This window comes from Alligator sinensis, unplaced genomic scaffold (assembly GCF_000455745.1).
Source record: "Alligator sinensis unplaced genomic scaffold, ASM45574v1 scaffold353_1, whole genome shotgun sequence".
In the NCBI taxonomy this organism is placed as follows: domain Eukaryota; kingdom Metazoa; phylum Chordata; order Crocodylia; family Alligatoridae; genus Alligator; species Alligator sinensis.
Window position 1 is genome coordinate 1,821,409 of NW_005842075.1, and position 22,606 is coordinate 1,844,014.

The window sequence follows — 22,606 nt, forward strand, 5'->3', positions numbered from 1 at the left end:
GTGCTGCCCCGGCCAGAAGAAGCAGCGGCGGAGCCGTATGCCGCTCGGGACCGACCAGTGCAGGCTTGTCCCATCTGAGCAGCACACAGCTCCACTGCTGCTTCTGCTGGCTGGTGCAGACTCAGCTGAGCTCCTCCCATCCCCAGCAGCACATGAGAAGCGGCCCCCTCGGGGCCTCGTGCGTGGGCGGCTGGGCCTGGAGAGCCGCAGCACCTGGGGGGAGACTGGCCGGGGGGGCAGGGACCGCTTTGCTGTGGGACAGGGCCGCTCCCCCAGGCCCCACAGGAGTAAGCAGCTCCCCTCCCCTCGCTGCCGGCTGGGGCCCATGGGCCAGCTCTGCCCGCCTCGCCGCAGCCCTGCCACCGCCACTAGAGCTCTGCGCTCTGCCACCACCGTCCCGCACTCTGTGCTGCCACTGCCGCCACAGCTCCACAGTCCATACCGCCGCGGCTCCATGCTCTGTGCCACCGCCACCAAAGCTCTGCGCTCTGCGGTGGTGGTGGCAGTGCAGCAACGGCTCTGCGGTGGTGGTGGAGTGTGGTGGTGGTGGAGTGCAGCAGCGGCTGTGCACTCCGTGCCACCACTGCCACTTCTGCCGCGGCTCTGCACTGCCGCCACCGTGGCTCCGTGCCGCTGCCACGGCTCCACACTCCGCGGTGGTGGTGGCTCCGCATTCCGCGCCAGCTCCGCGCTTCGCAGTGGCGGCTCAGCACTCTGTGCCGCTGCCATGGCACCGTGCTCGGCGGCAGCGGTGCCGCCACCACCACGGGCAAGATAAAATGGCTTGGCGGGCCGCATGGTGGCCCATGGGCCGTATGTTGGACAAGCCTGGCTTATGCCCTGCTATAGTATTCTAAAACCAGGATCAGGACTCAGAATCTCCAGACTTCTAGGCAAGGGACAGAAATTACACATAAACAGTATAAACAATAGTAAAGCAGTTCAAATCTGTAACACAACAGAAGTTCAATGCACATAAACTGCTTTCAAAATGACTGAAACCAGTTTAAGATAAACCTGGATGGATGGTGTGTCAAACTTAGGGTGCAGACAGAAGTGCAGTTCCCAGCTGTAACTCAGAACATTTTCTGCAAAGTGTTCTGAGTTACAACATTATCCTGAGCCAAATAAAAGTTCATTGTTAGTTCCAGGGGGGAGGGGAATCTAGATGCCAGCTGGGAGCTTACAGCCAGGTTCCCATAGCAAGGGCCATGGCTGTCTGCCTGTGCTCACTGTTTTCAGAATGGGAGGGGGAGAAGGCAGCAGAGGGAGCTCATTCTTGGGGCTCCCCAGTCGGTGCTGAAGGATGGGGTGGGTGAATTGGAGCCCCCCCACCACCTTGGGGTGGAGGCCCCAGTACACCCGCGTCACCCTCCAGCAGGGACTGAAAAAAACCCAGATCAAAATCCCCTCCACCCCCTTTCTCACCTCCCATTCTGAAAACAGTGACAGGCTGAGAGCTCTGCAGACACAGGTCACAGAAGACGCTATATTTTGAAACATCTTCATTTGATACCTCATGCAATGAGGGGTCAGATTCTCACCCAATCTGCTATTTTTGAAGCTGTCTACAGTCATGCACTTGTGTTCGTTCACAGCTATAAACTGCTTTATCTGGCCAGATCAGGCAAAAATTGTCACTTCTGTCTGCACACTTAACGGATTTAGGTTAAATTGGTTTATTGAATTTCTGTCCTAGATCCCCTCCAGATTCAAGTTAACTCACAGTCCCCCAGCATCCCCAGAATGCTTTGCACCTCCTTCATATGGTGGACAGGCAAGCCTTGGCCCAGTCTGTCTGCTGCTCTAGCTGAGCAGAGAGGCATGTTTAGTGCTTCCAACCTGGGCTACTCCAGGCATGTGACTTCATTTCCAGAATCAAAAATGAGTGTGTTTACTTGCTTATAGGTTCAATCTATGCATCTTTGTCTAACTTGTGAAGATTGAATTGGTTTAGCCACAGGCTTTTCTTTGACTATCTGTACTGAGCCCTAGTCTCCTCTCTTGTGTGAATTCCCTCTGTGACCATTAACCAGTTACTTCAAAATTCCTTGTTGGCAAACTGGATCATGTTTAACTGCTTCTAGTAATGACAGAGTTAGAGGGAAAAGGGGGCTAGAGGAAAGATTAAAGCTGAAAAGTCCCCCTAGTAATGTGAAGATGTAGCTTAAAAAAAAGTCAGCCAACAGGAAAAAAACTTCCCCAGAAAATCACCGAGTAACACCTATGAGTGAGATTTATCCCTGTAAGTGCTTCAGGACCTATTCTAATATTGTCATATTCCCATATCCTGAACATATGGTGAAAGGCAAACCTACTCCACTACTGATCTTCTCTACTAAACTGTTTGTAGATAACTTGAAGTCTTTGTGCTAAACTTGAAAATTAGGAGCTTGACCATGAACCAGAAGCAGGTCACCCTTTTATTTCTCTGATATCTGGATTTGAAAAGGATCAGTTGGACTCCCTGGTTAAGCTAGAGTGCCCTCAGCACACCTCTAATCTGCTCTTGACCACTTAAAAGAGCTGTTATGTTAGCTAGGGATCACTGGAGTGCAGCAGTGCTCCTCTCCTCTCTACATCTACAAGAAACCCATGTCATGCCAGGGGGAACCTTAGTTGCATGACCAATAGGGGTGGGGAGTGTGAGGGCAGCTGTTTTGGTAGGCATGCCACAAAGGAAGCCCTATGCCTTCCCTGAGTGCCACTCCAGTCCCCCTCCCCTACCAGTCTTTTGCTCTTGTGCTCCCTGCCCTACCTGCCTCTGTGTTCCCTGCTTCTTCCCCAGTCTGCCATGTGCCACCCTAATGCAACTTTTGACACACATGCCATGGGTTGACTGCTCTAAGGTACTTTCCTTGCCTGTCTTAAATTTAAATCACCAAAGTGATGCAGCAAAAGGTCCAAAATCAGGGGTCAGGCTTTGGTCTTTCATCTGGAGTTTGTCCTAAACAATGCCGTTAAATAGTTGGAGATGGGTTTACAATTATGACTAATGCTCAGAATTTATAAAAACGTTACCAACACAGAAAAAAACCACAGAGTAAGTGAAACCACAAAGAAGAAAGGGCAACATTCTGCAAGTCTCCTGCAAGTAAAATAGTCTCTAAGCCTAAGTACAGATAGTCAAAAAGCCTGAGACTGAATTGATTCAGTCTTTGCAGGTTAGTCTAAGATGCACAGATTAAATTGAAACGGAAGTGAACAGACATTTACCTTTGATTCAGGAAATGCAGCCACATGCCTGCAGTAGCTCAGGCCAGAAGCTGGGGGGGGGAGCACTAAAGTACAGCTCTCTGGCACATAGCCAGTATGAACTGTGTGTTCACTTCCTCTTCCTGCTGGCCCTGAGATCTCTGGGAGTTGTAGTTCACAATCACAGCAGCAGGACTCTGCAGGGTTGCATATCACTTTTTTCCTGCTTCCAGGTGCCTCTGGGATTTGTGGTCCACAGTCACAGCCAGCAGTAAGCTTCAGCAAAGGGAAGGGTGTTTAATCCCCCATCCTAGCCCCAGCCTCCAGCCGGGGTTTGCCTGGGGGGGCAGTCCCCCCTTTCACACTGGGTACATCCCCAGCTGGGCTTGTCCCCTCCTACTCCCTTGTCAGCCAGCCCTCACTGCTCCAGCTAGGGAGCAGAGGGGCAAGGCCAGCCCAGCTCTCTGGAAAAGACAGCACAGCCCAGTCCAGGGCTGCAAAATTCTGGGTGCCAGGTTACTGCGATTTAACTTCAATCAGGAAGGGGTCTTGGACAAAAGTTTCATAAACTGGTTTGACCCAAATCAGTTAAGTCTGATACTACATTCAACCAGGTTTATCTTAAACCAGTTTCAGGCATTTTGAAACATGTTTATGTGCACTGAATTTCTGTTCTGTTACAGGTTTAAACCAGTTTCGATCACTTAAACTGGTTTATGTGTAACTTCTGTCCCTAGCCTAAGAGTCAGGTCTTCAAGTAAATTCTCATGGTGCCTTTGACTTCCACTGAGCTAGGATAGGTAATGCAACTGGGAGATATACCTCTTGTTTTATATTTTTGGAGTAATACATATAGTATCGTGGGGTAACAGTCTAGTAACAGTGTCTTCCTGTAGAGTATGTTTTCTACTGTTTGAGGAAAGGTATAATGAGAGCAACTCTTAGATGAGGTACAATAAATAATGTATATTAAAAAGCCTTCTGTTGTTCACCTCTGTCTATCAAAACATTTGGACAAACATCAAATAAAAGACTAGTGATGACTGACTTTTCAGATCTCCGTCTGAAATCCTGCTACCTGTATTTTTTTAAGTAGCCATATTATACCTGGTGGTAGCTGGTAAATCCTGTCTTCTCTATTTCACAGGTGTCCACGGCTTTAATCTTAGTCACCTGATCCTGTCGAGCCTGGTAAGTAACATTGCATTTCCCAGAGACATCCACCTTAGAAAACAGGGAAAAAAAGTATTTTGAATGTCACCCGTTTCTCTTTTGCTCTAATACTGTTTTTGACATTTGTTTCTCTCTTTTGCTTAGGTTACTAACAGACTTGTAGGATTCTGAAATGGCATATATATGTATGGGATACTGAAAAACATCCAAAGGGACAATTTCCTGAAAGAATCTATTAACTTGTAGGGCAAACTCCAAAGGTCATTGGCATTCCCCCTTTTTGGTGCTTGTGTGAAAGGGTGAACTGCTTGACTTTCATTTGGAGTTGGTTATTTACTGTTTTGGAGATAAGGCAGCTGCTGGTTTTATCTTTATTTGTACACATTGTTTTAACTTAGAGTCTTGGATGGGCAAGGGTTATTTGTGCTGAGGCACATATGAAAATATAAAACAAAGAGAAGTGTAGAAACAATGGGGTGCCTATACAAATACTCCAACATGTTATAATTAGAAAGCGTCAGAGCAGACTTGATTAATCGAGTCTGCTCCACATTCTATATGAATGCAGTCGCTTTGCCACAGAGTCATGCATATAAGCCCCCATGGGTTTAAAAATGGTTGCTGGGGCACTTTAACTAAAGCTTATTAAATGATCTTTAGTTAAAGTGTCTGGCAGCTATCTTTAAATGTTCAGGGGTTTAACGCATGTGATACTAAAGCATTATCATTGAAGCGGCTCCTTGGGAAACACTCCAATTACACCCCCACCCCTCCAAGCACATGTATAAGCACCCAATGGACTCAAATGGCACTGTGCTGGCTTGTGCAGGTGTGTATGTGGGCAAGACTCTGGCACTGTCTGCGTTCAAAATGGCATGAATGTAGCTCAGCTGATTCTTAGCCAGAACAGCAGCTCCCTGCTACAACTCACAGCACTTTGCAGGAAGCACTACGAGTTGCAATGATCCCCCAGACCCAACAGAAGTTCCCTGATGGATCTGGGAGTTGGGGATTCCAGTTGCTTGCCGGGAGCCTGCTGCCTTGTTTCTGTAGCAACACTGCTCCCCCATCCCAGCCAGGACACTGTTTTCAGAATGGGAGGGGGGAAGGGAGCAGAGGGAGCTCATTCCTGGGGTTCCCTAGCTGGCACTGAAGGGTGGGGTGAGTGGATTGGAGCCCCCCACCTCAGGGGGTCTCTAATCCACCCACCCCACCCCTGAGTGCCAGCTGAAAAAACCCCAGACCAAACTCCCACTGCTCCCTTTTCCCCTTCCATTTTGAAAACAGTGACAGCCTGGGAGCTCCACAGACACAAGTAACAGACTGGGCTCTTTTCTGGAGCATGTTCGTCTGAACCCTCTGCAGCTGTGCACTTTTGTTTGGTCACAGCTGTAGACTACTTTCTGGGGCCAGAGCAGGCAAAAATTGTCACTTCTATCTGCACTCTAAAGCAGGGGTTTTCAACCTTTTTTTAATAAGTGTACCCCTGGCGGCCAGACCTGGAGCAGGGGGGGAGGGGACAGGGCAGCACCTGGACAGAGAGTAGAGTGGGGGAGGGAGGTGGCACACAGAGCAGCGGCAGCACGGGGTGGTGGATGGTGGTGGTGGCCATCGTGTGTGAGCTCTCCTAACCTCCCCTGCCAGTGTCTGGCCAGGCGGTGCCTGTGCATCCCGCAGAGGGGTGCCACTGCCCTCGCCCCCAACCTCAGCCCTGTTCCTGGGAGGCGGTGGCAGTGCTCAGTCTCCGCCTGCCCATGCATACCCCCTAGGGCCTTCCCAAGTACCCCCAGGGGTCTACATACCCCTGGTTGACAACCCCTACTTCAAAGTATCAAAAACATTCTAACTTGTGGTCTTTCTGTATTCTTTGCAACAAAAAACAATTGCTGTATTATTTTTCCCTAATCAAAAAACAAGTGAAAGCTCAGAGCTGTTTTTTCCAAGGGGTGACGAGTCAAATGAAGGGTTTCTTGAGTCTAATGAGAATCACTGGTGTAGCTAAACATATTATTTTAAATAGATGTAGTTAAACCACCACTAATGTTGTATGTAACCTCTTAATTTTATTTAAAATTATCTTAACAATTCAATATAATTTTGTCAAGAATCAACTGAATCAGAATAACTTAACATATCAGTATAACATCACTTAAGTTAATTTAGCTTAGTAAAGAGTCAAATTTGTAAGGGAGTTTTAAATCAAGGAAAGATTTTCTACATAAAGATTGCAGATAAGGTTAAACTGGTGCAACTTGGAACATAGACAAAGACAGTCAGCAAAAGCTCTCCAGATAAACCTCTCAGCCACAAGGTCAAATGTGAACAAAGGACCAGCCTCTGCCATGGTCTTCACTACTTTTGAAATCAGTGGTAGTCATGCATGCATTCTAGGACACCAGTGTCCCTGCCTATAAATTTGATTACCAGTATTTTGCTGGAGGCAGTACCATACCTCACGGACAGCACCTGAATGCAGCTGCATCTGAAACAAGCTAGCCAGACCTCTCTTGAGATTTTGAATTACTGAAGGTTCATTTCGATATGAGTAGACGTTTTTAACCTGTGGAGAAAAAAGCAAACATATCATAAACCTGTAGCTGGTTTTCAGAGAAGCTGTGTGTAATATCCCTTGCAAGTTGTCTTCTAGTTTCCAGGGTTCAGCTAAAAAAACAGCTTTGTGCCTATTATCAGACCTGATCCTGTATCCTCCCATAAGCAAAATGCCACTGACTACATGATCCTGTCCATAACACAAGAGGATAATGATGTCTTGAGCTCTGGCAATAGCTAACTAAAGCCTTGCTTTAATGAATATCCTTCCTGTGCACTAATGAAAGACAACCTAGAAGGGAAATGGGAAACTAAATATATCATCAGAAGTGGATCAAATTAAAGAACTATTCTTTATGAAGATGAGGGTTAAAATGCCTTGTGGCTTTACATGTCATAGTATTTATTCCCTCCATACTCCATTCTGTTATACATCCACTAGATACTGTACTTTAACTACAGGTCACATTAAGGCAGAATTAATCATAGGGAAGTCAGAGTAGGAGAGATTGTTATAACGTGTCAGGAATGCTGCAACCTTTGAACCACCATGGAGCCTTTTTCTGGGAACAAAAGACTTTGCACCTCCAGTCTTCATTCAAGGAGCTGTAAAACTGTACTTTTCCCTAGATACTGTAAATGTAATCAGTATGTTATCTTTGTGGTAGCCTTGCAGCATTGGAATAGGTATGCGTGAGGAGGCACTATCATTGTGACAGGGAATAAAGCAGCATGCAGGTTGGTAATGGTAATGCAGGTTGGTAATTCCACACACTGTATGAAAAAAAACATCCTTAATACTATATCTCAATGGTATCTGCCAACACATTGGCAAAATATTGGGCACAGATGTATTTAAACTGTGTTATGTTGATACTTTAATCTTAGTTTGGGGATGTGTACAGCTGAGAGCCAGTGCTGTCCTGTTTCTTTTTATGCATAGTTAATATGATGACAGGGCTCGGTTTGAAATGTCTTGAGCAGGCATCTGTAACTGGGTGTGCCAGACTGACAGCCAGTGTATGTGGCTGGTCCCTATTTACAGCTTTAGGTATCCTATTGAGACAGATGGTCACACCCTTTACTCAACTGTATTGGAGAGTAAAAGGGTATGACTCCTATCTCTCTTCCTTTCCCACTGCTGCATACAGCTTCCCCACATATTTTCCCCTGATGAGCACTGCTTAAAGTGTCCCTGGCTGCAGATTGGAGAGAAGGGACTGCTCACTTGATACTTTCTACAGTAAGAAAGTGGTTGGGGAGAGAATGGCAAGGAAGGAAGTGATGGTAGCCCTGGCTCTGCCCTCCCTGCTCATTGGCCAGGGAAGCTGAATAGGCACACATGGGAAATTAAGTTGTTCCACAGAAATGGAGGAGGAGTACTCCTCAGTGGCATTTTGAAAATATCTGTACCACTCAGTTATGCTACCAAGCAGCGCTGTACTTCAATATACCACATCTCACACATAGTACCTTCTATACCGAAAGTAGCATGGCTGGCTTAATGCTCAAAGCTTATTAGGTCAAGGCCACCATAGGGCTTACACAACTTCCAGTTTGGGGGATGGTGTGCAAGGAGTGGGTGTGGTGGTTTTCAGTATGGTGCTGCCAGGTGCTGTAAGTGCACAGTACAGTCATGCACTCTTGGTTGTACTTTGTCCTCTGGGTGCTTCTGTGGCAGTGGAGCTACCCTATAAGTAGGACAGATTGTAAAAGGATGATCCAGGTCTGGGCAAGGGGGAAGAGAAATGTGAGGCATGTTCACTCACACGTTTCTTGGTTTCGGGATTTTTTCCCCCTGATTTCTGGTGAAATTTAATGGTTATAGAAACCGAACAAAAGATTTTAGTTTTTTCGCACATCAAGATAAATGTTCTAATTCTTTTGGTAACCAATGGAGATGGTAGGTGCTAATGTAAAGCCAACAAAGAGTGTAGTTGTCTGAGAGAGCAAGAGATAGAGTTTGGTTGGCTCCAATAACAGGTGTAGAGTCATACAGAAGAAGCTATGCACAATGCAAAAAAAGTATGCCTCATTGGTCCTACCCAGGAACTTTGAATATTGTTTCATGTTACACTTAGCACATGCTAACTGGACTTATAACACATAACACAAGCATTTGAGCAGTGAAGCATGTGCTAAGTGCCATTGTAGTATAATAAAATTAGGCCTTTTCCAGTGAGGAGTATTTCCAGATCATCTTACCTATTATGTGACGATTGGACTGCTCCATGGAGGTAATATGATCAGGGGGCTCCAGTGTGGTGGTGGTGGGGGGAGCCCAGCAAAGCCGTATATTGGGCTTCCAGCCTCCTTATCACACTGGAGCCTTGAACTAGCAAGGCTCCAGTGTGGCTGGGTTGGGGCAGTGGGAGCCTGACAGACAGCTTTGTTGGGCTCCCTTCCCTGCTCCCTGCAACTATACCAGAGCCTTGCTAGTTCAAGTCTCCAGTATTAGTAAGGAGACTGAGAGCCTGACAAACAGCTTTGTCAGACTCCCTTACCCACCACATCAGGACCTTGCCAATTCAAGCCTCTGGTGCAGTAGGGGGCCTGTAAGCAACACTGGCTTGACATGGGAGCCAGTCCCAGCCCCTGCACCACACTGGTGCTGGTTTTAGGCTCTGGTGTAGTTATTACAATCTATATGTAGACTGTAGTGTGCAGTAATGTGTGACTTCTCAGAAAACTTTCTAAGTCACATTAATGCGTACTGTGATCTAAATACAAAGCATGCTAAGTGTAACGTGTAACTATACCCTTTGTTACATAGTCTGGAATACATTATTTTGGCACATTTCCTAATGAACTGTTTACCTAAATATAGCTGTAGCAGATTCCCTTAACACAAGAAAACAGGGGCTGAGGAGGCTCTATATGTCCTCCCCACAGGGAACACAAGTAAGGACAAATCAGTCATGCCCTAAATAAGTGTATTTTTTGTGGAAAAATAAGACAACTCTAAACAGATAATGAATCGTCAAATTTTGAAGCCTACAAGAAATTACTTGATTTAGGTTTCCTCAAGGAATATGGATGAACTTTAAAGACAAGGCCTTACCTTTCCACGGAGCAGCTGAAGAACTATTGGCCTTTGTAAAGCTGCCAGATAATCTTTTCCAATGATATTCTCTGTGTTTTTTCTTTTAAAAATGTCTTTGGCTGCTGGACGTTCATTCACATTTTCAACTTTAATATCTCTGATCTAGAAAAGTAAAAGCAAAGTAAATGAACATAGGGAGCAATCTGGCATTGGATGGACAAAATCACCTAGTTTCTTTTATATGAACCAATTTGAATGGTTGGGAAAGATAGGACCCAAGACACAGCTTTAGGCCTGACAGGACCCACCGCTGGGAGAACTGCTTAGTTTTATTCTCATTGGAGCCTCTGAAGACTGAGCGAATTTGAAAAGTTTGGCTGATTTATTTGGGTGCCTACATGGGAGCTGTTAGTTGCTGAGTTCTTTTGTAATTCTGGTCTGTGATGTTGCAGTCCTGTCCTGGTGAAGTTATAGTCTCTCACCCACAGCTCAACTGAGGCAACTACTTTTAGCTGGTGAAACTCAGGTAAAATGGCAGACCTCACTGGTGTGTGAAACTCTCATTTTCTATAATGAAGCGCACACCAACGGGAAACATTTCTCAGGCTCTATCTTCCTATCCAACAAATGAAACAGAACTTGCTAAAGTATATTTGTTGGTGTCATCTGGGGACTTTCAATATTGGTCATACATAAATAACTGTTAAGTAAAGCTGCTAGATCTTCTTAACAGACAGATCTTGGAAAAAGAATTAGAATTGGTCTACTGCGCATTAAGTGTTGCGTGTCGACATGCCTGCAATGGAAGACATATCATGGATTCAAAAATAGCAAGGGACTACTTAAATCAATAGAGGCCAGCCTTTTTAGCAGGTGTGCTGAAGATTAGCCCCACACCCTCCCCAAGTGCTGCTTCAATCCCCTTCCCCTGATGGATGTGCTCTCCACTTTCTGTTCCCTCCCCTGTGCTCCCTGCCTGATTTGCCACTTTGCTTTCTTCTTCCCTCTCTATCTGCCACTGTGCAGTCTGCCCCATCCCCAAGCTACCCTATGCCACAGACAGAGGCTGCCCATGCCCCTCGTAGCCCCATGCTGCAGGTTGGCCACCCTGACTTGGATTGCCTTTTTCACCTATAGAAAACAGAGGCACTTAACACTGCCTTAGATTTCTAGAGCTTCCCAGAGCCCAACCATCATTTCAAACATTTTGTTGTAGCACATTTTTGGTAAACACTCTCTCTACCATGTGTGTCACACAGTGGAGTTAGACAGCTGTGTAAAACGTTTTAAGTAATTTGTCTGATTATGTGCTTTAGCTTAAAAAATGCTTACTGTAATTTTGATCAACTGATCATCATCATTGTTGGGGTTTCTCCATACCAAGTTGACATCCACACCAGACAAAATACGGTAGCCTGCGCTATCCTGCAGTGATGCTTTTACCCTATCGATAAATACTTCAGTCGAATAGGTGAATTTGTATAACTTGTCATTATTTAATCTTGGTCCAGTAGTGTGCCCTGTTTGGCAAGAGGGAGACAAGAAATGTATATGGCATCATTTTAGAAATCACCACAAACCCAAATAATCTGTCCTTTTCTCCAAGAGCCATGCAAATTCAGTTTAGAATGACTAGGGCTTTTCTATCTAACAAACTATTTGAGAACAGATCTTGAAGCATACAGACCCATTGATTTTGATGGAGCTAGTTTTGTACAAAAGGTAATGAGGATCTGACCTTAGTCTTTAGGACTAGAATGCCCTTAACCCATTTTGATTGTACCCAGAGATAGAAGAAGAAATGCTTGGGGCCAGACTTTGCCCTTTGGATGTAGTAAAAAAATAATGCAAAGTGAATTGCGAATCCAAAGATTTCTCAATCTGTAAAACGGCAAACGGAAAGGTGCAAAGTACCCTGCTCTCCCACAGGAGAGAGTGTGGGGCACTTGCAATATCATATCCCTCACATCCAGCATGGCTTGGAATATAATTACACACCTTGTTTTTGAAAGGCAGAATGAAGAAAAAAAGATCTTTCCAGAGTTGTGGCTGTATAGAGCAGAGACAGAGTCTAAAGATCAGCTGACTCACTCTCTCTTTCCTACTTAACTAAAGCTGAAACCCTAGATACTACTGAAGACTGGTGTCCATGGATGGATTGATAACTTTGGGCTAAAAGAGCTAAAGTCTCCAGGGCTGTGAAATAGGGAAAAAAAAGACCAGGAACTGCTAGCAGACATAAAATTGCTTTAAGATGTTCCAATAATCAAGCCAACCTTTCAAGTCAGTTAAAAAGGAGACATGGTCATTAACACCTGTAGAGTGAAGAACAATGAGCTATTAAGTCAACTGACTCCCTGAGATGCCTGGATAATAACGTGGAGCACAAATCAAAGCAGGATGTTTCTGTTCTGGACTAAAAATCATTTTCCCCATTTAATCCACACACCCTAATTTTGGGAGGCTGATGGGGGGGGGGGGGGGGGGGAGTGCATGTTGTAGGTAAGAAAATACAATATATTAGGAAGCTCTCCACACCTTCATTCAGCATCTTCTCTTTGGTCACTGTACTTAGAACCTCCTCCAAGTGGAGTCACAAAAAAAAAGCAATGAAGAGGTGAAAACTTTGTTTTCAGTTCAGAGCATTAAACCCATTTTCTTCAAATAAAATAAATATTTCTTGGAGTTCTGACTCACTGTTATTACATTTATACAATACATTTTAAAAGACACAAAACCCTGTATCATAGATCCATGTTTCAAGCTTGGGCACTTACATTAGAGTCTCCACTCTGATCTGCAGTGACAAAAATGGGACCCATTACTCACGAAGAGTGAAGTCCCTCTTTTGCAAATGTAGGTGAAAGCAGTAGTAGGGAAAAGGCCAGGCATTTCCCTCTACCTATGCTCTATTCCATGCCCATTCCTCCTCTGTTCTCAAGTACAACCCTATATACAGATCACACATCGCACCACAGTGCCATTGTTCAGGGCTCCTCACAGCCTCAGGAGAAGCTAGATTTTCCCCCTATGGCCTGGATGTGTTGTTCATTCTGTGTGGTGCTATCATTGACTTTTATGTTGTGTTTGCCCCTTAAATTGTATGAAAAGAGGTTTGTTGCTAAAGGAATGCTGTAATTTCTAATATAATAGAGGGCTTGGTCTGTCTGTCTGTCTGTCCATAATGCTCTTGGAGCACTGATTGGTTACTGAAACAACCAATCAGAATGCTCCAAGAGTGTTCCGGGCAGGAGGCAGTGGTGGTGGCGGAGCGCCATGACAGAGGGGACAGAGCGGGCAGGGCAGGGTGTTGGCCAACGGGGGCAGAGGGGACGGCAGGGCAAGCTTCCTGCCCCCTGTTCCTGGGAGGCGGCGGCAGAGCTCAGTCCCCGCCCCCCCCTGTCATTCCTGATGGGCATTTGGCTAGTTTATACATAAATGTCCTTTACTGTGTTTATAAGGTTTTTCCCCTCTCCTGTTGCTGGCTGTAAAGTACTTTTCCACAAGAGAGAATTAACTTGGTCACAAAACAGTTGGAAGGAACGGAGACGGTGAAACTAACTATACACAAATTGCTATCAAATCCACAGGATTTCACTGGAAAAACTGAGATTTTTTGTCCGCCCACAATCTGTTTTTAGTTTTGTAGTGATCTTAATGCTGTTTGTAACTATAGTGGGCTAACTCTATTCTATCTAGACATTAACGGATGCAGAAACAAACCCTTACTGCAGAAGCTTCATTCAAAACTGTACAGCAGAGTTAAGCCAGAAAAGATAATACTGTCTTTGACAGGAGGAACGAATCTGTCTCGTTGCATGCCATGGTTTCCCATTTGATTTGATTCTGCTAAATAAATATTTCAGCTAACTGGGTCATGGAAAAATACAAGGTATTTCTTTATCCAATTGGCAGGTATTAACAAAATGTAAAATCTTATTTTTATTAAAAACACATTGATATCCATCACAATAGCATGGATTTTTTTAAGAACTGAAGTGTTCATAAATAATAAAAATCTCTCAAGACACTGTCCTAGTTTTTGGGCATATGTTTTCAAATGGGGTAAGGAGCAAGATTTATTTGGAAATATCATTTATTGGATCAACTTTATTGTTCATGGACATTTTTATACAAGATTTTGGGCACAAAATATCCCTCCTCAGATCGTTGCACTTCAGGACTACTTCAGGTGTGGTGGCCAATAGTATGCTAAGATAGCAGTATGCCTCAGTTGTTTTGACTCCTATGTGGGAAACTGCAACCACAAAGAGTCAGCTGGTGTAAACTGTTTTAGTTCCATAGACATTCAGTAGAACTTGATGCATCAGTTCAGGATCTTGCCATTCCTGGGAAGTGGACTGTTTGTTCAGGTCAAGAGAACTAGTGCCATAATAGAGCTGAAGTTTAGAGCTGTGATCTCTTTTCCTTGCTAAAGTAATAATGCTGGTTAGCACTCACTGAAATCTTTAACAAATAGAGGGTCTGCTCCTAGAAAACGTGTGACTGCTACCTGTAAAATGCACTCTCCACTCTATTGACTCGGCAACTGAATTTGGCCTCATTGGGAGATGAAAGGTTCACTTTCTTGTGAACCTGCCAACACCTTTCAAGAACAGACCCCAGTTCCTTGAAGTAAATGCTTGCTGAAGTTTTGTTTCTCATTTTAAGCATGCTGTATTTCAGCACAACCTGTGCTTTTAATTATTTATTATGTAGTTATGTAGTATCAAGTGAAATTGCAGTACTGTAATATGTCACATTCTTTCTACAGCCCTTCTTGCAATATTCATGCAACCTAAAAAGAGACAGAAAGGGCAAGGAGAGCACGTGCATGGAAAACAATTAAGGTGATGATGGACATGTCTTATTGGCTACATTGATTCTTTTTTATGTTAAATTTAATTGACTTCTTTTTCCATTCTTTCTCCACCATTAAACCCATGGTTATTTTTTTCTACAGTAATTCTCAGTTAATATACCCTTCATGTGTTTCCCTTTCAATATTTCTTCCCCTCTTCATATAAAAGCAGTTAGCTCATGCAGGAAATTAATAAATGGATTATTTGGTGGGCTACTTTAATATCATGGAGGAAATGAGGTGGGTAGGAGGGACATAAATATGAAGAGGATAGTAACTTTGTATAGCCCCTCAGAAAAGATATCCTGTGTGTAGGAAGGTAGCATAGAAGAGAGATTGTTTTCGAGGAAACAGGTAAACTGGCTTACAATGCTGACATCATCAAGGGAGAAAGGGGTTGTGGTGGGAGATGTGTTAAGAGCCTAGGGAGGATAAGTAGGGAACAGGGCAGAATTTTGAAGGCAAGTACAAGAAGTAAAGGCAAACTTATTGCAAACGTATTGCAATAGAAAAGAGAGAGCCACCAAAGGAGATTAAAGGCTGTATATTTGTAAAGAGCTTGATGCTACAAACAGAACCATTACTGAAAATACCTTTAATAAATACACTTATCATTTCCTTCACAAGGAAAATTACAGAGCTGTTTAAGGAGGAATATTTCTATTATTTGTGAGAGAGTATGTGTGTCTTGTTAAACACTGGTATTATGCTGCCCTTAGGAACTCTGGTCTATGTATCCTACACAATGAGTTGGGATTTTTTTAACCCCTTATCCTTTTTTCACTGCTGTGAGGGGCAAAACTCCTACTGGCTTAAGGAGCAGAAGGATGGGACACCCAGATTTCATTCTGCCATACTGTCCTAGAGTCAGAAATGCCTGCATGAACTATGTAGTATTCAAGGTGGAGTGCATAACACATAGTTTGACTAGTAATGTTAAGTGTCTGTCATTAGGGGTAAGATGCCAATTCTATAATTAAATTGTGATACTGTATAATACAGAAGGTTAAGCTGTATGAGCAGAGACAGCTGTCAAGTCCTGTGCCTTTTATTAATACATTTGGCATGCACAATGTGTGTCTATAACCACTAGCTGGCTCTAAGGCCATAAATTACATTTGCCAGTTCTGGTGACATTGGGTAGCTTTAAAAACCAAAACCCATGTTTGCTTGAAAATATTTTAAGATGCAGCTACAACAAGAAATGTAATATGTGCAATTAGCTGATTGATTAAATATAAAGAATACTACTTAAGTATGTTTTGGCTGGATTGAGAGACAAACATATCCCAATCCCAGCTCTGCCACTAACTATATTGTTTGGCCTTGGACAAGTTGCTTAATTTCTAAATCTTGTTCCCCCATCTCTACAATCCAGATAATGAGACTAACAGGGCTCTTTTGAAGATATATTAATCAGTTATTGCTGATGTACTGCACTAGAGATGTATAATGCTATATTTTTTGTATATCAAGGAACAATTTTGCTAAATTAATTTTACATTGAATCCAGAAACAGCAGATACCAGAATTTTGACATTTTGACATAAGTAGCTGTAGAATAAGAACGTTATTGGCAGTCCAGTTAAATTCAGCTACTCATAGAGGGGCTGTATACCACTACACTTTACAACTCCTTTGGGGGAAGGTGGGCCCAGTAGATGACCAGAAGGAACATAGCTCCCCCAAAACTGAGGGAGTTGGGCTCCATTTTAGCTCCAGCTATGCTAGTATAAAAAGGAGCAACAGGGTTCAGGTGGCAGTGAGAGGGGGGAGACACTACTGGTCTGTGCTTAAACAGATCCAGTGGCTCAGATCTTCTACTCAAGGGACAGAAAGGGATAGCAACTGTTAACCCATCCCACAGACTGCCCCACAGTCTAGCCCAAGATTGGAGGGATGACACATACACCTTTACATTCTCATCCAGGACACCTTCATTAAACTGCATGAATGAAGGTTTGTCTGGGTTTTAGGAATAGCATGTTCAGTGCACTGACTGGTGCTGCAGAATACTCTTAGTTCCCTTTCACTCAAAATGCAAACTGATTTGGTTTACAACTCTTGCAAATTTAGCCCATCTTTTACAAACAGTGGCAAAGTAGGCACACACAGCCTTTGTGGAAGGACAGTTTCCCCTGTTCCGTGACCTGACAGCATGACCCTGAAGAGTCTAGTCCCCATGTGTGGATTTTGTACCCTTGACCTTGTGCAGGATACCTACACAAAGCCCTTTTATTTAGAGCAAATGTGGGTGTCCAGAACTTCACTCTTAGAGCAGATCCATAGTTTCATAGTTGTTAGGGGCCGAAAGGGACCTTACAGATCATCAGGTCCAGCCCCCCTGCACTTGGGCAGGAAAGACTGCTGAGATCAGATGACCCCAGCAAGATGGGCATCAGGACGCTTTATGAAGATTGCCAAGGTGGATGACCGCACCACCATCCAGCTCCCAGAAAAGCTAAGGAGGGGGGGTCTTTTTCATTACTTTAATGGGAACTGGATCGAATGCATAGAGACTGATTTTCAAAGTACAGAGTCATCTGGCTGCAATCCACCAAAGCACTTCAACAAGTATGTAAATAGTTTCTTTGATGTCAGTGGTCATGCAGCATGTCAGTGGTACAGCAAAGAAGGGAACCCAGGTTTCCTGATCACTTTGCTTTTTCCCAAAATTCTGTTGCAATAATCATTGCACTAGGGGATGGGCTCCAAGGCACATGTTGACAGCCCAGAAGTCATAAATGTAAGGCCATAGCAGAAGGGGTTATGGTGCAGCCCTGTCAAATTCCAACGAATCAGCAAATTCTGTTAAATACCTTGTCACAAGGACACAGAAAGGAAAAGAAGGATCATTACACTTATTTAAGCTGCATATTTATTATTATTTAGTGCATGCAATTAAAAACCATGTTGCAGGAGAAACACTTGACATAAGGGCTTCCTTTCTATTGTAAAAATATATAAGCATACATTCACCAATATTATCACCAAAAGATTAATCAAACATGGCATAGACCTACCTTTAACAGAGGCTGAGTATGTGGAAATGATGCAGAGGAAAAGCACAGTTAGAAGAATCATGCTGTACTCTCCTTAGTGACCGAAATTGGGAATGTTAGAGCTGCCCAGGAGAGAACTCCTTAAACTGGACGGAAGTGGCAGAGAGCACCTCTGACTCTGCAACACTGTTTATCTAGATGTAGTAAAGGTCAGACTCCAAATTCCACACTCAGGTACTAAGTTCATTGAAGGTCCTGCAGTTAATTATTAAGGACTGGGGTAATTGGTGTCTTTTATCCATTTTATTGTTCAGCCCAGCTTTCATTTTTTGGGTTTTTTAAAATATTAATCTCATGTAGCCAGGCTCCTGAATGGGGCCCAATCCAGTTCCAAAAGGAATCGATGGGAATTTCTCCCACTGCCTTTAATGGGGGTTGTTTTGAGCCCATTTTGTAAGGGAGAAGAGTCTGCTACCCTCTTCACACTGCCTGGTAATCTAAGTATCCCCATCAGCTTCCTGAGGACTGCTGACAGAGTCAGGTACTGATAGTGTGAGTAAGTACAAGACACTCTGAGGACTTCACTGGAAGCAAATATAGTCTACATTTATATCTGCCTCTGAACAAAAACACTAGTATTTTACCACACACAAATTTGGACAAAATGTTGATTGCTAATTAGAGTATTTAAGCAAGAAGGTTCTATTATATTTCCATTTCAGGTAGACATTAGCCTGTCGTTAGAATGAGAGAAGCTGGAGATAGAAAGGTCTATTTGGCTGTTCACATTGTTCCCCTGCCAGTGAGGACTGTTCTCTAATTTGAATTTTCCAGTGTTTTATCAAATCTAGCTTTAAATGTCTTAAACACCTTTGGGAAACTTTTCCACAGTCTAAAAAATAGTTCCCCACTGTATGCACTGTACAAATGTGAACTGTCCCTGTTCTCAGATGCATTCCATCACGTCTCATTACTAAATGTCCTGGTACTGCCCTAAATGTTGCCACTCCTTCCTTGAGGATAAATCTCCCTCAGCCTTGTGCCAAGTCCGAGTTTCTCAGGGGTGATGAACAGAATCCTCCCCACCCCCCAACTTGGTAATGAAGTGGCAGCACTCCTCAGCCACCAAGCCAGTCTCAGAGCTAGAGGAGCTTCTACAAGACTTTCATCCCTACAGTGGAATGAGACACGTTTCTAAAGGGTCTGTGTAAATGAGATACGCCGCCCTCCCTCCACACCCAAGCCCTCCCTCTGCTGTGCCAGGGAATGCTAGAAGCCCTGCTGGAACAAAGTTCCCTGGCACACAATGAGTATCCACCCTTCTGAAAGGTCTCCAAATCATCAGTGAAATGGTGCTGGTTTCTGCGTTGTGTCCGAGTGTTCTGCAGCTGCAGAGGAGGAGGAACAATTTCTCCTCAAATGTTTATATAGTGATATACCTGTTGGCAATTACTATCTCCTCTCCCTGCCCTTGAGGTTTTTATTGAAGAAGAAACTGGGGAAAATTCACCTTCCCATCAAGCCATGTTCTATAAACAGCTGTGGCTAATATTATATGCTAATATATTGTGACATTTTGCCTTATTCCACTGCTCTGGGGCCTTTTGTGTGCCTGCCTCCTTTTCAAGAGTGTCTTTAACAAATCATTGCTCCTAGGCTGTATTTAAATCATAGTGAGAAAGCTAGTGAATTATTTCTATTGCCAAGTGTTGTGTAATAATAAAGAGCTGCAAACTCACCAGGTCTTCACCTTGTGATGCTATAAATGCCTTCTCCACCTTGTCCATTCTGGGTTCATCTACATATGAATTCATGAGATACAATAAATTCCAGCACTTATTGTGCCAGAGTTTATTGCTCCTGGGACCACAGCACATTGAGCCAGGGCAGGGCAGGGCAGCCCTGGCTGGTAGGGGCCTGGGGAGTCATCCTGCCAGCCTGGGGCTACTCTGAGCTGGTTCAGTGTGCTGTGGAGGGGCTGGCTGGGTCATGAGGGTGCTCCAGTGCAGGGCTAGCCAGCAAGCAGCCTCCACACTGAAGCACTCATTCTCCAGCCAGCCCTGTTATCATCTACACGTGTGTTGCTGCATGCTAAATAATGTTGCTGCAGGATAGTACTTATACTAACCTATGGCAGAGTTAATTAGTTTACTGTGGCCTAATAGTGTTGCTTGTGTAAATGCCGAGATGTTACTGTGGAGCTAATTAGGCAGGTCCACAGTAAATGTCTCATGTAGATGTGCCCTATGACACAGTAAGAGAGAATCCATTGTGCTCATAACAGGGAGCTAAATTGGGTGGATTGGGGATGGGACCAAGGAGCAGGATGTAATAGGTCTATGGGTGGATCTAAAATATTTAAAAGGGGGTTGCAGATGGTATGGTACATCAACAGGGATCCAGGTTTTGTGTTTCCCATGGAAAAATGCAAATCTTCTCCTTTAAAAGAGAAAATCACCAATTTTCCCTTTTAAAGGAAAAAAAACCCCAGGGAACCATGGCTTGTCCCTTACAGGCTGGCAGGGTTCCAGCCTGCAAAGGGCTGCTTGGGGCTGGGAGGAGTGGGGGAGGACAATGAGAAGCAGGGGGCCACATACATGTGCACACAGCACACATGCACATGGCCAGCAATGCAACCAGGCAGCATGGTGAAGAGCAGCTTCCACAGCTTCCTGCAGGTAAGTCTGTAAGGTGCGGCATAGGTATTGCATGGGGGGACAGGGACATAGGCGACACATGGGCAGGACTTGGGGAGGCATGTGCCCCCCACAGATTTCTGTGGTTACCATGAGGCATGGGGCTGCAGCCTGACTGGACTGGCACCAGGCAGGAGCTGGCTGCACAACACAGTGGGCAGGACTCAGCATGAAAGGGAGGAGCGGAGTGGCGGGGCTTGGTACTGCTGCTGCCACCTCTGCTGCTGGGAGCACCATAGTCACCAAGATAAGGCACCCCCTACCCAGCCAGCAGCAGCAGGGGGAACAACTCTGGGCACCATGGCCACACCACCTCCCCTTGGAGGCCATGGCACGGCTGGTGTGGTGCTCCTGGTGGCAGCATAGAATTGTGCCTCCCCACTGCTGCCAGGTGGGCAAGGGGCACCTCACCTTGGCACCCATGGTGGTGCAGCACTCCCTCCCACACTGGGTCCCACCCACTGGGTCACAGAGGCAGATCTTGCTTGGAGCCAGTTCAGCCAGGCTACAGCCCCATGCCGTGCTGTGGGTGCAGAAATCTGGGCGGGGCATGTGCCTCCCTATTCCCCTGCAATGTATCACTTATGGCATCACCCCCTGCCTCCAACACCCACCCTCTTTTCCTGGGGGTGGTGGGCAGTGGGTTGGGAGTGAGGGGCACCAGCAGAGTTAGGAAGGGTGGGGGACTGTGGGTCGGGAGTCAGGGGCAATGGAATGGACAGGGTCAGGGCATCAGCATATCAGGGCTGCTCAGCACCACAAAGCAGCAGGAGCATGAACGTTGCATGCCTCCTGAGGCTGGGGATGCATAGCAACTGCCCTTAGGCAGTGGCGTGGCGGCGGTGAGCAAGGCACTCCCACAGGCAGCCACGGCAGTGTCGGTGGCGGGGTGTGAGTGCGGACCAGCGATTGGTGACCATCTGCAGACACCACTGGCAGTGTCAGCAGCAAGGGGAGGGGTGGCAAGCAGTGACTTCTCTCAGGCACCACCAGCAGTATCAGTGGCGGCCAATCTCAGGGGGTGTACATGCACCCATGTGTACCCCGTATGCATTGCCAAGGAGCAGGGGGACAGCTGCAGCTGGACCTGCATCCCAGTAAGCAAAGTGGGCAGGGGGAGCTTTGATTTTCCATGATAAAAACAAAATCAAATGCCAAAATATAAAGGTATTTAGAATTTATTTTATTATAATGATTGAGGCACTGTAGGCCTCCAAATTGCTTTAAGGTTGTATATACATTGATAAAATATTGTGTTCAACTGATTCCTATGTACAGCGAAAGCTCTGTTATCCGGCACCCATGGGAAATGTGGGGTGCTGGATAACCAAATGTGCCGGTAATCTGAGAGGTGTCTTTGCCTGGTCAGGCAAAGACGCCCCTCCCGCCACGTCCAGCATGTCCACATCTCAGATTAACCATGCCACCCCTTCCGCCCCTCCCCTAGTGTCAGTGTGCCGGTGGGAAAAGGAGGGGATCTCCACGCAGGCTGCTATACCCTGCGCAGGCTGCTTTCCCCCGGACTGTGGGATTTGACAAAACCAGAAGTCCCACTTCTGATTTCCCTTTTGCCACGTCGACCGGCGTTAACCGGCATGCCAGTTAATAAAGCATGCCGGTTAATGAAGTGCCGGTTAATGTGGCTTTTACTGTATATAATGGTATTTCATGGATTTTTTTTTTTTTTAATCAGAGAATTTGGGATTTTTTAACAGAGAAAACCAGTATTCCTGATTTGGCACACATAAAGCAACACACATTTTTCTCCAGTTAAAAATAAACAAGAAATTTTACTAATTCTCTAGGGGCCTAGGAACTGTATTACTCAGTTTAAGATTAAAGCAAAAACAAATATAACTTAATTGGAAGGAATTAAAACATGCAGGGCTATGAAATAGCTTCATTACCAAGAACAGCTATCAGTAGGGGCTTATCGAATTCACAAATCCCTGTTTAGCCAGCGGGCAGGGGGGCAGGCGGGAGTGCCAGTGCCCCCCAGCTGCACCACTTCCGGAAGCGGCCACAGGACTTCCAGAAGTAATGCGGCTGCTTTTCAGTGAGTGTGATCCGCGGCGGGGACGCCCCC

At 45.1% G+C, this 22,606-nt stretch overlaps 1 protein-coding gene across 3 annotated transcripts in view; it reads right to left on the reverse strand.

Moving 5' to 3' along the window:
• Nucleotides 1-17,981, reverse strand: part of MTTP (microsomal triglyceride transfer protein) — a 49,962-nt gene extending 31,981 nt beyond the window's left edge. For all 3 annotated transcript variants that reach the window (XR_003094059.1, XR_003094060.1, XM_006023677.3), the window contains exons 1-5: nt 17,846-17,981; nt 11,294-11,481; nt 9,980-10,123; nt 6,821-6,928; nt 4,303-4,419 (exon numbers count right to left, since the gene is read on the reverse strand). Coding sequence is in view for 1 of the 3 variants with exons in the window: in XM_006023677.3 (XP_006023739.1) it covers nt 4,303-4,419; nt 6,821-6,928; nt 9,980-10,123; nt 11,294-11,481; nt 17,846-17,906 (618 nt within the window). In the remaining 2 variants the exon portion in view is untranslated. The remainder of the gene's footprint in view (nt 1-4,302; nt 4,420-6,820; nt 6,929-9,979; nt 10,124-11,293; nt 11,482-17,845) is intronic.
• Nucleotides 17,982-22,606: the final 4,625 nt, after the last annotated feature.